The following is a 15,103-nucleotide window of genomic DNA, read 5'->3' on the forward strand; positions in this document are numbered from 1 at the left end:
GAGACTGGCGCATCACAAATTCACACTGTGGACCATAAGATAGCTCCAGTGGGTACCCAACTGCCATGAATTTTGTTGATTGTCTATGGAGAGTACGTAAAGTGTTGGGTTTTAAAAAGAAACAAAAGCAATACTAAGATGGATGATTGGAGTGACTAGAAGAGATAAGATTACTAATAAAAGTGTAAGAAAAAAAATAGGAGTGACAACCATTAACGAGAAAATTAGAGAGTAGACTTGGATAGTTTGGACACATACTCCGGAGACCTACAGATGTGCCAGTAAGATGAGGAACACTAGGTTTTATAGAAGGTAGGAGATGAAGGAACAAGGATAAGGTTATTAAAAATGGCTGTAAGAAAGTTAAACGTGGTAGGTGACACTGCGTGTAACAAAAAAATAATGGAGATAAAGAATTCATGTGGCTGACCCCATTCATATGGAATTAATGCAAGGATGATGATGACTCCCTCAAAATCACGAATGGTGAATCACTGTTTGTGGCCTTGTCATAACTATTTATTATCAAACATAATAATAATAATAATAACAACAACTGTACAGGATCCACATAATTGTTGTTGTTCAATCAATCAAGACACGTAAAAACACCATTAAGCATTGTATCAATTAACAAACGTGAAATTCAATAATCAGAAATAAGGAAACTATAAGCATTGCTGTTGTTCAATCAATTAAGACACGTAAAAACACCATTAAGCATTGTATAAATTAACAAACTTGAAATTCAATAATCAGAAATAAGGTAAAACTTGAGAATTTGGCCATTCACATAATAGTTAAAATACAATAAGCTGTGATGCATCCTAATCTGTTTGTAAATAGGAAAATCATAAATGATTCTACATATACTAAAACCAATTCTCTACATAACCAAGACATGCAAATTATTGAACTATTGGACATGACAATGCTTAAAGAATTCAATTTTTTAACAAGCGAGACTAGTAAGAAAGAAAATAAAGGAATATCAGCAATGATAGAAATTTAATTGTGCAAACCTGAACGATAAGAAACTTTGGCTGACCACATGGACGATGTAGCTCAATCTGCCAGATGTTTTCATAGGATAGTTCAAGCTTGTACTCAACAGACCGACAGGATAGGAAGAAGTACATTTTTCTCGGTCCAAACCCAAATCTCACAGAAACATTTGCACTTTCCCAGAGCACTGAAAACTTATCCCTTGAGATCTGACATCCAAAATGCAGGGTTACAGATTCCATGTCATTTACATAGGTCCGTGGTCTTGGTATGATATCAGACTCTATTTCCCAAGCCCTCAAATAAGAAGTCCCATACCATAGGCGTTGATTAGCCAAAGAGATGATACGCTCAGCACCTTTGCTGGTCGTGAATTGGACTTTAGCACATGCTCTTCCTTTCTTACACTGCCAAACCTCTATAGCATATACCGATCCTCTACCTGTATAGCCCTCTAAAAAACACTTAACATCTTCTGCAGGCTCACGATGAGGGAATCCATACACATTAATCGTCTTACCCATCCAGTTTCAGTTATTTATCTGCAGTTTCATTATCAGATATTCAATTAGCAATTGCAGATACATAAAGCTCCACTCTGAGAATCAGTGAGTGATATTACAATAGGAAGTATAAACAAAAACAAAATATTATGAGAAATCTAAAAGAAAAAAACAAAAAATCCAGAATTATTCACTACCTTATTCAAAAATCATATACTCAGGTTGAACAAATATCTGAAGCCAGAAACTTTCAATTATGAAGACAACACTGAGGTTTAAACTTACAAGTATGGGACCTTTAAGGAGTCTTGAACAATAAAACGATATGAATATTTGCAATAGATTATTGCAGCAGCGGCTGTACCGACCTTTCTGATCATATTGTGGTAGGGACATGTACAATTTAGGCAAGTCAACATCCCCGTTTGCATTTATAGTTTCTTGAATAATAAACCAGAAACATTGCTGCAATACAGTAAAGCAGCAGCGTCTGTACTAACCTTTCTGATCATATTGTAGTAGGTATGTGTACAATTAATGCATGTCAACATCCTTGTATCAAGTTATAGGTTTTTTTTTTTTTTTCCTTTTTCTTCCAATGATCAGAAAGAAACAACAGTAGAGAAATAGCATATTACAATGTCTGAGTTGATACCGAGTACTTTCACAGGATCAAGATGCAAAGAAGGCATTAACAAACACCAATATAGAAAAACATGATTGGGAGCAAAGAAGCATGGATACAGACATGGTAAACGGATACAACACAAGACGGACACATTCACATGGCAAACCTTAAAAAAGTAGACACAGACACGGCTACTACACAGAAGTAAAATATATATCTTTTTACCGAACGTATATAATATATGACCAATTAGTACTCCATGTTTGTAATATGAAGTTCATAGCTTATAAATAATAAAATTATAATCAACTCTTTCACATAGGAAAAGACATAATAAGGACACTATATGTATTCAATTATACATTTATGTAGATTTTTTTTTTTTTTTTTTTTTTTGATAAGTAAACATATATTAACAAAACCACTCAAAGGGGAAAAATTTTAGACTTAATTATTATATATTCTTTTTTTTCTTAGTCGGTACTCACACACACATGCCTGCATGTGAGGCTTGAACTCTTGACCTCCCTTTGGGAACTAGGGGTCTGGTACCGCTAGGCCACTGGCCTGTTGGCACATTTATGTAGATATATATATATATATACACTTCAATTTGATAACTCCTCCATGTCCTACTCGTATGTCCACTCTTTGACCTTTTATATTTGCTTCTATAATATGATCAAACTTTATTTAAGTTTTATATAAACCTTTAAGGTCCATTGATTACATGTTAATGTTTGTTAGCATGTGCCCAACAATATCAGTCATGTGTCCAAAATTAAGAATTTTATTTTGAAGTGTTAGACACGTTCACGATGTTTCAGACACGTGTCTGGTAGTATCAAAGAAGTGTTGGTGTCCAGCACAGACACGGCTCCTTCTCAGAAGTGTCTATGCTTCGCAGATTGGTGCCTCAATCAATTCACTGCCATGAGATCCAGTTACTCCCTTGCCGACTCATTTGTGAGAGCAATCAAGCATGTTAACATTTTTCAATAAAACTTAAGGCATCTATTATTAGCCACATGCATTAAAAGCGAAGACATTGTGCATGACTTCCAATGTAGGACCTATCATGTGATACGTCTCTTTCATCATCTGAACATGACTCCACTGGAAAATTATTCTTTATATTTATGGGAAACTTCTAGATATAATAGATAAAAATAGAATAAATGAATGAGATTCATACATGACTCTCTATTTCCTCCACTAATTTTGAAATTTGACTGTTTTGAGCTACCTAGAAAGGCAGAATTGGCTTTTGGGAGTTTATGGATAGTTAAATGAATCTCTTTAAACCAGAAAACAAAAACAAAAACTTAAAAAATGAAGGATTAAAATTCATTCTTTCTTATATATAATCATGTAATTCCTATTAATCCTAAACACCATGTAGTGTATCGAATTATTTCTTATTTATCTGCAATTTATTTTCAATTTGACCTCTGAAATATGACTTCTATAATTCTTACATCTAGAGTGGTTTAGTATTGACTGAAGTTGTTATTAGACAAACCTAATCCCCACCAATTTGAGGTTTAGGAAAGAGTATCGGAACATCAATTTGAAAATGCTCAGTATCCTTACTGGCGGACTATAAACAAATATTCAACAAATCCTTTTAAATATTAGCGAGTAATTAACTCATTGTTATCAAATGCAGACCTAACATGTTGCCTAATAGATTACACAAACCGTTACCTAATGTAACCTAATCTTTGACATTATTTCCACCAAGTGGAAGCCCCCTCAAATACACAGTCACATTCACAAAGTTGGCAGTCTGAAATTTAAAAGTTTCACCAAGCAATGACCTCTTATTTTCAATCTTTACGCTTTCCTCATAAAATGAATACTTTGACATGCCTTAAGGAATATTAAGTGAACTTTTAATGAGAATGTCATTATCAATCAAAACAGGATCAAAATGTACTTGTAAAATACAGTAAAAGCAATATATATTATGTTACTTCTTTGAACTAATTATCATAAGGTTATTCTTTCTCTTCTTCTTTTTCATTTTCATTTGATGTATTTGAGGTTTAGTATGACATTCAGACTCCAACATTAGTATAATATTTCACATGTCTAAAAAATTAAATTTAGTAGGAGAAATGGCTTATGATATAAAAGATTGGAAAAAGAGAATCTATGTGGTCAACCCCGTTAGCCATGTGCACTAGTGTCTAGCAAAAATCATATAAAATCACCAACGGATTCACTGAACAATAAGATTAGAGTTCTCATGGTTAATCCAGTTCATCTGGGTAAAGATTGATTATCAATGCAACAGAAACTATGATTATCAATGCAACAGAAACTCTGATTATCAGTCTGACATAATCTAGTAGTTTCAATACCAAGAAGGGGATCATAGAATAGGATTGAAAAACGTGAAAGCATCTTGATATTCTGCAAGAACTGCAAACAGTGGCTGCATATGCTAAAAGCTTGCCAGATCTATTAGTAAAACAGACTTTTGAAAGTTAAGGCTTCTCTTGATTCATTTATGGCATTTCATTTCCCGACTTTCTGGAATAACATCTCAAAAGGAATCATAAGAAACACAACCGGGATGTAAACGTGGTAGAACATGCATGGTAAAAGCTGTAATTGTTTTATGGTGCGTGAAAACAAGGAACATGTTAACATTTGAATATTAGAAGACAGACAAGTTTGCAACCATTGTAACCAATTGGTCTAGTTGATCGACTAATAATAGCTTGGAAGTTAGAAGTAATAATTGCATTTAAATTTTTCATTCCCAATGTTAAAGAAATGGGTAACACAATGTGGTCCCCAATATCAATGCAGTTGACAGCCGTAGACTACATACAAACCTAATTTTTGGCATTATTTTCACAAATTAGCTGCTTAGAACCAATATCAATGCAATTGACAGCCATAGACTAGATACAAACCTAATTTTTGGCATTATTTTCACAAATTAGCTGCTTAGAATTCGAACTCGCATTGTCATGCTTGAGAATCCACTAAAATTAACTGTTCAATTGATAATAATTAACCCATCAAAAAGTGATATCCAGGTCCCAAGGACTAATATAAGTTCGGAAGAATACTAATTACAAACCAACAGTTCAAAAATTTTATAAATAACAAAATAAATAAAAATAAAACCCTGAATACAAATATTAGATCAAACTATACCACGGGTATTTATATTTTTCATCAGATTAGAAGTAAAATTTTATGCCTCTAGTGAATAATTACATAGTTAAAAGATGAGTTGTGTCAATCTAAAGGAAAGCTATTCAGCACATCAAAATCTTCCCCTCAATTCTTTCTCAAGTTTCTCTGCCTTGTCCCCTAATTCAAGAATTAATAATATTCAGTGCTTTAAAAGCATCAAACCCATTTTATATTTTTTAGTAAATCTCAAGTTCAAGAAAACAAGTTTTTAACCCAAAAAAAGGAAAAAGAACCCACTCTCACCGATCATATTATAAAATTTTGCTTAGATTATAAGAAAGCAAAATAGCAGCAAACAAAGGAGGTTTGAAAATTAATTATTTCCTTCTTTTTCTTTTCTCCGATTTTCTCAGCAGCCAAACGGCCACAAAGAAGCCATAATGCATACCGGAAAATAGTACAGATCACTCTAGCACCCCCCTCTTCTAGAAAAAATTATCATGTAATGAAGTCAAAATCAGCAACTAAACAAGATTCACATTCTTCTATGTAAAGAGAAAAAATAATAATAAATAAAAAAGGAGCAAGAATCGATCAAATGAAGTAAATTCAAGTGAAGAAAAAAATAAAGAATCTCACCAGAAAGCGCAGAGGCTTCAAATGCTACTATTTTCACACAAATATGTATATATGCAACAATAAGAGTGATCAAAAATGAATATAAATAGATATAGAGAGAGGGGGGACACTTTGATCGTCACTGACTAGTCAATTTCTCTCTATTGTTGTTTTTCTTTTATCGTCAATCCCTAGTCAATTCCTCTTTCAGAAGAAACGGTTCTCTCTTCTATTATACTCATAGGAACGAATTGGAAAAGGCGAAGTGGTCATGCTACTGTATATTTCGCAAGAGCTTCGCATAAACTAATATTCGCTGATGTATATTGCTTACGTTGCTATTTATATCATCCAATCAGATAAATAATAAATTCCATGTTACCTGAGGAAAAAAAAAAAGTTTTCATTAATTACACTTACCTCCTCTACAGTTTTGTCAAATTATATAGGAGTAGAGCATTTGAGGTTTATAATTTTGATCTTTGGTGAGGTTTGACGCGTACCTTTAAAAAAAATATTAAAATATAAAGAGTATTATTGACTTTTCACACTTAAATAGGTCAAAAAAATAAAGGTCAAACAATTTATCGATTTTTAATTTGTCCAAGCCTCATGAGAGTAGGGGTGCACACAATTTCGGTTCTTACGGTTCTTGGCAGAATCGGAACCAGTCCCTACGGTTCCTATAAATTGGAACCGGAACCATTGGGACATGAAAACGGAATTGAGCCGAACTGGTTCTATGGTTTCGGTTCCCTTTTTTTTATTTAAATTAAATGACTTTAAACCCATTCATAGTGCATTTTGATATATAATATTGTACATGAGAACATATTTTTATTATATATATATAAGAAGGCTCTCATGCGGTCCAAAATAACGGACTTTTCAAAGGATCAGAACTCAATTAATTAATTATATTTTATTACTTTATCAGACTTAACCATAATTAATAATGTTAATTTTAATAGTCAATTTATCATAGTTAGGCAATACCTTTATTCAATTCTCTCCTCTTTAATCTCTTTCATCTCATCTCAACCACTACCGTCATGTCCACACCATCACAACCACCATCTTCACCACTAATAATAAAAAAACTTTGATGTAATTTCATTTTTCTCGACTAACAGCTCTAAACACACAAAAACTCCATTTATGACGAGCCCACATATCTACCTAATATAAAGAGGCACCCAACATTAATTAAGAAAAACAAAACAATTATATGAATGAAAGCAAATTTAATTCACAAAATATAAAATGATATAGCAGAGCAATTTTATGAAAAACGAAATAAAAATCAGAAGAAATTAAATAAATGCAAGGCTAATAAATCCACTTAAGCATAAAAAGACCTAATTTAAAAATCCAGGTATTACAGTTTCTTTATATATAGTACATATATTTAGTGATAATTTTACAAGGTTGCAAAAATTTTGTACATTTTGATGTTAGGAATGGTTTGGATTTTAGAATTGATTATGGGATATTAAAACTTCTCATATTTCTACTTTCAAGTTTGATGACGAATTCTTGGAATAGTACAATGGTTTTTATTTATTTTTCCCAATAAATTAATGTAGCTGACTTATGGTTGGTTTAAGAAAATTAAGGTATTTCTATGTCTGGGATGAATTATCTCGGGACATCTCTCTATATATGGTAGTTATGTTGGAGCTGTAGTGGTGAAGATGGTGGCTGTGATGATGTGAATAAGGTGGTAGTGGTTGAGATCGCAAGAAAGATGAAAGAGATTAAGGAGGAGAGAGATTGAATAAAAGTATTGAATAACTATGGTAAATTGACTATTAAAATTAACATTATTAACTATGATTAAGTCTGATAAAGTAATAAAGTGTAATTGACTAATTGAGTTTTGGTCCGTTGAAAAGTCTGGTGTTTTGGACTGCATGAGAGCCTTCCTGATATATATATATATATATATATATATATATATATATATATGCATCAATAAGCATATTGTTAAACAATAATTGACTCTAGAGGGGGGGTGAATAGAGTCAATGGCTAATTTTTCAATTTTGTAACTTCAACTAGAGACTAACAATTATGCAATAAGCAATTAAAATAAATAATAATTCAAAGCATAAATGTAAGAGAGATAGGGATAAGAAATTGCGAACAATGATACGGAGATTTTTAGCAAGGTTCGGAAGCTCCTACTCCTCGGCTCAAGATCCCTCTTGAGACTTTCTAATCCACTAGAGCTTCTCCTTAATGGTGGAGAGCAAATATTCACTTGAAGCAAGCCCTTGCTTCTCTTTCTTGCTAGGAGAACACCTTTCTCCTAGGCTTCTTTTGGGTCACACCAATCCTTACAAGTTTGTAGCAAAGTATGTAATTGAAATACAAGATTGAATCTCTCTCAAGATAGATTTACAATTGTAAGCTCACAACTAAAGTAAGTATATGAATGAAATGAAGCTCAAATCTCTAAGATGATATGAGGGAATGAATAATCAAGTAATGGCCTTGAATGCTCTAGAATGAAGCTCTTGAATACTCTTCAAATTGCTCTCAATAGTTGTATATAATAACACAAGCTGCAGCTCCTATTTATAGAGAGAGGAGGTCAATATAGCTGTTGGAGGTCAATATAGCTGTTGGAGATGAGGTGTCAATAATCCAAGTTCGCAGGTAGCCGTTTGATTTGAAATTAACTATGTATTGGTCGGCTGATGAAGTATCATCGGTCGGCTGAAAGCCTCTCGTCAGCCGGCTGATCCCCAATCGTCAGTCGGCCGAAACAATGGTTAAAAGTCACTGCTCTCTGTACTTCATGAAAGCTTCTTGTCAGTAGGTTGCTGAGTGTTCTTCGGTCGGCTGATACATTTATATATTCTGAGAAACCCTAATCGGTCGGCTGAACCATCATGTTCAGTCGCCCGAAATGTCTCTTAGCCAAAACCAATCTCACTGTTATGGATCTTTGAATGTAAGCCTCCATTTTCCTTCTCTGTTTCTAGGCTTTCAAATAGATTTTGGACAGTATATAATGCCATTCAAATCATGATATGAGAAATGAATGATCCTAGGATGTGAGCTTCATGGCATTCATAAAATACTTTAACATTTGAATCTATGGCGCTCACCAAACCTATCTACCCTATTTGAATTGCTGGTCTTGATTTCTTTTCTTTTCCATGTTTCATCATTGGAGTTTGGAAGTGAATGACTTGTTTTCTTTTGTTTTTGGAGTGCATAGAATGTATCGCGCTAGGCTTTACCTTTTCTTGTTTTCCACTTCACTTTAAGACTTCCAATGACTAACCTGTTGTATGTTCTCAAGGCAAATGTTAATCCTTAAAACACAATTAATGTTTTGTGATCGTCAAAATTAGTCTTGGGGTTAACACATATATATTAGTAATTATATAATTAAAAACATAATATTTATAATTATTATATAGTTTCGGTTCCGTTCCTAACGGTTCCTAAAAATTGAAACCGGAACCAAAGCACCAGTTCTGGTTTCAGTTTGATTCGGTTCTACCGATTCTTTGTGCACCCCTACATGAAATGTGAGTTTAATTTACCCTTTCTTGTTTTGTCAAATTACATGCCTTCTAACATAAATGGTTTACTCCTATTATGGGAAGCATACTTCTATGAGACTGTATCGATATTCTTTGGATATTCATGGATACATGTCCGATACTTCTTAAACGTATTCATAATTTTAAAATATATTTTTTAATTTAAAACACGTGTCCATATTTCAAGTGCGTATCCAATACTTCTTAGATACTTCATAACACATTTTAAACAAGTTTTAAACATTAAAATGTAATTTTTTTTAACAATAATAATATAATATAATTGTTAAAATAAGTTCAAATTTTATTAGGTGGGTGAAAATGAATGATTGTTTTTTGTGTTTTGAAACGAAATCTTATATTATATTAATGATTGCATTTAGATTCATAAAATTACTGATCAAAACTGATTAATGTTTTTATTATTATTTAGGGAATATATATATATATATATATATATATATATATTTTATATATTAAAATTATTTTTATTTTGTCGTATCGTCATGTCCATATCATATCGTATCTGCATCATATTCGTATCCATACTTCTTAGCAAAAAATACACTCACACACCAACATACCCCTATGGAGCTAAGTTTTTAATACAAAATATAAAAAATAAGACTGAGATTTTTATCTAAAAATAATAATTATTTATGTTCATAAGTGAAATATTTAATACTATATTTTTTTTTAGAATGTAAATAAGAAGTTTGAGTGAATTAGATTGTTTAGAGAAAACTTGTGAATTTATTATTTATGTATTTTATTAGAGTTCTAGATAATTTCAAAAATTAATATGATATCAAATATAATTTTAATATTTGCTTAAACTGAAAATTGTGTATTTTTACATGTATAAAAGTTTAAAAGTTTTATATAAAGAATAAACATTTGTACTAATAAACACCTAGTAAAAAATGGACTTTTAATGCATTTTATTAGATATGTATTTAAAGTTCTGGCATGAAGAAAGGTATAAAAGACAAAACAATAAATAAGATGTATCATGTACACGAAAGGTAAAACATGTATATTATAAATAAACACCTATTAAAATTTAGCATATAGGGTACTTCATTTGTTTATGCATATGAAGTTCAAGTATGAAAAGAAGCATACACTATACAGGATAAAGAAATAATAAAAAAAATAAAAAATGATAAAGAAATAATAAAATTGATAATAAAAAATTGATTTATGTAAGTAACTATTCATATAAAATCGATAAATCTAAAATATAAAGAAACAACAAATCAATAATTTAACATTTAAAAAGTGATTTTAGATACTTAATTAAATTTGCATAAAAATGTACCCAAAAAATAAAAAAATTACACACTTCTAATTTTAATGATATCGTTATTATTATTATTTAATAATATTAGTAGAATAGCTATAGATACACTCATACATATCTATATACCAACTTTACGTCAATATGTAATATGTATTCTTGCATTTATGTAATCAAACGGATTTCTTGTAATTCTTTACAAGTTTAATAAATTATTTTTGAAATTAACCAAACATCAAGATAAAAATAAAAAATAATTTATATATGAATAAGAATTTTTTGTGTAAAAGATTTTTATGCTATAAATAATGAGAATGTCTCTAACAAGTCTCTAAAGGGAGAAAAATAAATAAATAAATAAATAAATAAAATAAAATAAAAAATTGGCTTCGGGAAAGGGAAAAGAAAAAAAAGGTAGAGATGGTTTAGGAATATCAATGGGCAGGTAACAAATATGAGGAGAGCGTAATAAAGGATATAACTCCCTGTATACATACATATATATATATATATATATATATATATATATATGGAAATATGGTACGAAGTATTCCCATTTCATTCTATTTCCTCTCGTTTTAGAGGTTGGCTTTCTCATTATATAAAATTTAAACAATTAAATACCAATTTATTTTAAATGAATTTTTTAAACAACTTTTTGAGGCTTCAGAAAGCTCTCCCAAATACGGCTATAATCATTAACAAATCAACTTATAATAAATTATAGGGTAAATTTCTCAAAACCCCCAATACTTTTAAAATTTGATCATAAAACCCCAACTTGTTTTCAAAAACCTTTACACTTTTAAAAAGTGATCACATTGCCCCAATATTCGAGTCCGATCCGTTAAATAAGTTGTGAAATGTCGAATTTGACCTTACTATTTAATGTTAAATTAAAACTTAAAAATTATATTTTTTAATGACGATTTTGCCCTTTCATTCACAAACGACGTCGTTCACATCTCTAACCACCATTCCACTCCATAAACACCACCGTCACTACTGCGAGAAGCCGCAACCACCATTGTCAAATTGGTGCCACAATCATCAAATTTATAATTGGAATCACAGAATTTGAAGCAATTGGGATCGAATTGGGATAAAAGGACCAAATAGGTACATGGTGGCAACGACGAGGGTACTTAGTGATGAAGAAGGTGGGAAATTAGGGTTTCGATGGAAGGGGTAGAAGGAGGTGGTGGTGGAGGCGTTTATAATGGTGTTGGATGGTGACGGTGGCACCGGTGGTGGTTGTGAGGTAGGAATGGTGGTGGCGGTTCCGGCGATGGGGATGGTAGTGTGGTGGTGGCCTTTGGTTTGGCTATTCGAGACTAGTGCGATCTCACATGGCCGTTGACTCAGTCGCTTTCTCAACTTTTTGTTTCCTTATTGAATCACTGTGAAGAAGACGACCTATCAAGCCGACCGCCGTCTCCACAAGTTGCCCCACCATTGCAGAGGTGTAATTGTGTTTTAATTTGTATACTTCGTTGGTATCTATATGAGCATTTTCTGGTTTTAGTTTTCTGGTTTTAGGGTTCGTTTGCGATCCTTCTTGCAACAATCCCCAATTCACCATTGCAGAGGCCACCACACACAGCTAAGGGTTGTGTTTGGTGAGTTTGAGACAAAGTTTGGTGGGAACTGAATTGACCCGAGTGAGCATGGTGACGATGATGAAGATCGCCGGAGAAACTCTAAAGCATCAATGACGCAATTGTATTGAAACTGACGAGAGCACAGCCTTAAACTCCATGACTGCCGACGAGAAGCTCTAAGCATCAACGAGGCAATTGCAGTGACCAAAACCAGTGAAGTCTCCGATGAATCAGAAACAGAAACAAATTATACAATCAATAAAATTTATGGCAATCATCATACAGATCGTGAACTTCCTTGAAGACCCAACTGGTTGGCGAAATCGGCTGTCGGAGTTTGCTATTGGTCAACAGTATACTCGGCTACGGGAGGACGATAGCTTAGAGAGAGAGAGAGAGAGAGAAAGTGGGTAAGGCCGTGTTTGGTGCTAAAATTATTAGTGTAATAATGCCATGTTTGGCAATTGTGTGAAGTGGTTATTATGATAAGTGATGTGTTGTCACAATACTATTGGATGTTCAGATTATTTTTTGCCACGTCAGTAACAATACGTACTTAAACAATAAAACGAGTTCCACTAATGGGTAATTTTGTAATTTTAAAAAATAATTTTTAATTTTTAATTTAACATTAAAAAGTAAGGTCAGATTTGTCATTTCATAGTCCGATTAACGGGTTGGACTCGGATATTGGGGTAATGTGATCAATTTTTTAAAGTGTAAGGGTTTTTGAAAACAGATTGGGGTTTTATGATTGAATTTTAAAAGTATTGGGGATTTTGAAAAATTTGCCCTAAATTATATATAAAATAAAACATTTAACAATTACAAAGTATAATTATAAATTTGTTGATCTTATGAATAAGAATATCAAAAATAATAATTAAACTAAATAATAAATACTAAATAATTAAATATCTATTTATGTGTATTTTAAAATTGAATGGTAAACTCGTGAAATGAATTTTAACTCTTGTTTCCACACACGCTTAACCCGATTCGAATAGGATCCAGGAAGTACATATACGAATACAACATGATACAGGTATGTCGATACGACATGTCTCAGAAAAAAGAATACGGGTACAACAAGGTACAACAATAAAAAATAAAAACAAATTTCATATATATATATATATAAATTATTTTTTGATCAATTTTTTACAAAATACTATGTATCTAAATGCAATCATTAATATAACATAGAAATTCGTTTCACATAAAACAAGCATCTCTAGTCATGTACTTAATAAAATTTAAACTTTTCTTAACAATTATACTGTGTTATTATTGTTTGAAAAGTTATATTTTAATGTTGAAACTTGTTTAAAATATGATATGAAGTGTTTTAGAAGTGTCCGATATGCAGTTGATCAAAGACCTAAAATGTATATGAAAAATATCAAATAAGTTTTATAATTTTAAAATTAATTATAAATAAGCTTAAAAAGTATCAAATATGTATTTATGAATTTTTATAAAATATTAATATTTAACACGTATTCAACACCAATAAATCAGTCTCTTAAAAGTATCACCTCTTGATAAGATAAACCTTCTTTCACCCCCATTTACTTTTATAAAGCAACCCTTCACTAAAGAGTTTTTACATTTAATTTAGGTTAGTGCCATAGGATGAGAATGGGATTCATCATTCATGCCTTTTGCTTTATTGGACTTCTTTGCCATCTTCTAAAGCTTCCGTACAATAGGAGGATAAGGAAGTGTTGCTAAAGTAGCGCTAGTTCTTTTCCTGCTTTTGTCGTTATTCCTTTTAATAATAGGCATTGTGGAGACCAAGGTTCATTATCTCAATTTTTTTTTTTCGGAATGTAAGGTTCATTATCTCATTCCTGCCAAATGATCTATATCTCTGCATAGTAATTGATGTTAACATGTTATCGATAACCTCAGTATACCTTCGGGGTAAAAAAAAAAAGAAAAAAAAAAAAGAAAACAAAGATATACCCTCAATACACTGTAATGGGTTAGATTTAAGAGCACCATTTTCTTAAAGGGTTTGTAGTTAGTTAGAAACGGGTCGGATTAGCCCATTTCAAAGGGCCATTCATTTTGTTCTTTAACTTTAGTGTTATTCCATTCATTTAGAAGGTTAATGATTCAAGTATTTTTATTCTGAGTACATGAGTTTCTTGTAATGAGAAAAAAATAATTCAAAAAAATGTTGATCTATATATTTATATGTATATATATATATTTCACTTGATATTCATTCTCAAATTGGTGTTGATTCTCCAACTAAATGGGTATTAGGTACTGGCATCCGATCCACATAAAGTGGAGTAGACAAGGACATTATATGGGCAATGGGGTACGCTTGTCCCCATCACGGGTATTTGTTTGTTTTTGGGCTGATGGACCCATTCAATCACTTCCGACAACAAAATATATACCAATATTCAAAAACTTAGTCCCCAAGCAATGAATGGGGACTGGATAGTACACTCACTTGTCCAATTTTTCACTGTTCACCATCGTTTCCGCATGGTCTCCTCAGCGATAGAAAAGTTTTAAAATTCATATGCTAGAAAAGAAAGAAAATAAATCTTGGGGAGGTCATGAATATACTGATTGCATAAAGTGTGAAAAATAAAGGGATAACTTCATAAAATCCTTATTATTTTCAAATTTTGATCATAAATTTTTCATCACTGAATTTTCCCGCCATCATAGTTAGTTGACGAAGTTTCTCACGGCGCACAAAAGCATAA

General features: G+C 31.8%; 1 protein-coding gene across 1 annotated transcript in view; it reads right to left on the reverse strand.

Moving 5' to 3' along the window:
* The window catches only part of LOC132295496 (probable RNA-dependent RNA polymerase 1), a 66,397-nt gene extending 60,174 nt beyond the window's left edge, over nt 1-6,223 (reverse strand). Inside the window, 2 exon segments of the mRNA XM_059793784.1 lie at nt 1,023-1,547; nt 5,932-6,223. Of these exon segments, the coding sequence (XP_059649767.1) occupies nt 1,023-1,529 (507 nt within the window). The 5' untranslated portion in view covers nt 1,530-1,547; nt 5,932-6,223.
* Nucleotides 6,224-15,103: the final 8,880 nt, after the last annotated feature.

The sequence above is a fragment of the Cornus florida genome, unplaced genomic scaffold (genome assembly GCF_030987335.1).
Source record: "Cornus florida cultivar Cherokee Brave unplaced genomic scaffold, ASM3098733v1 CherokeeBrave_3.0.0_Hap2_Chr02, whole genome shotgun sequence".
Lineage (NCBI taxonomy): Eukaryota > Viridiplantae > Streptophyta > Magnoliopsida > Cornales > Cornaceae > Cornus > Cornus florida.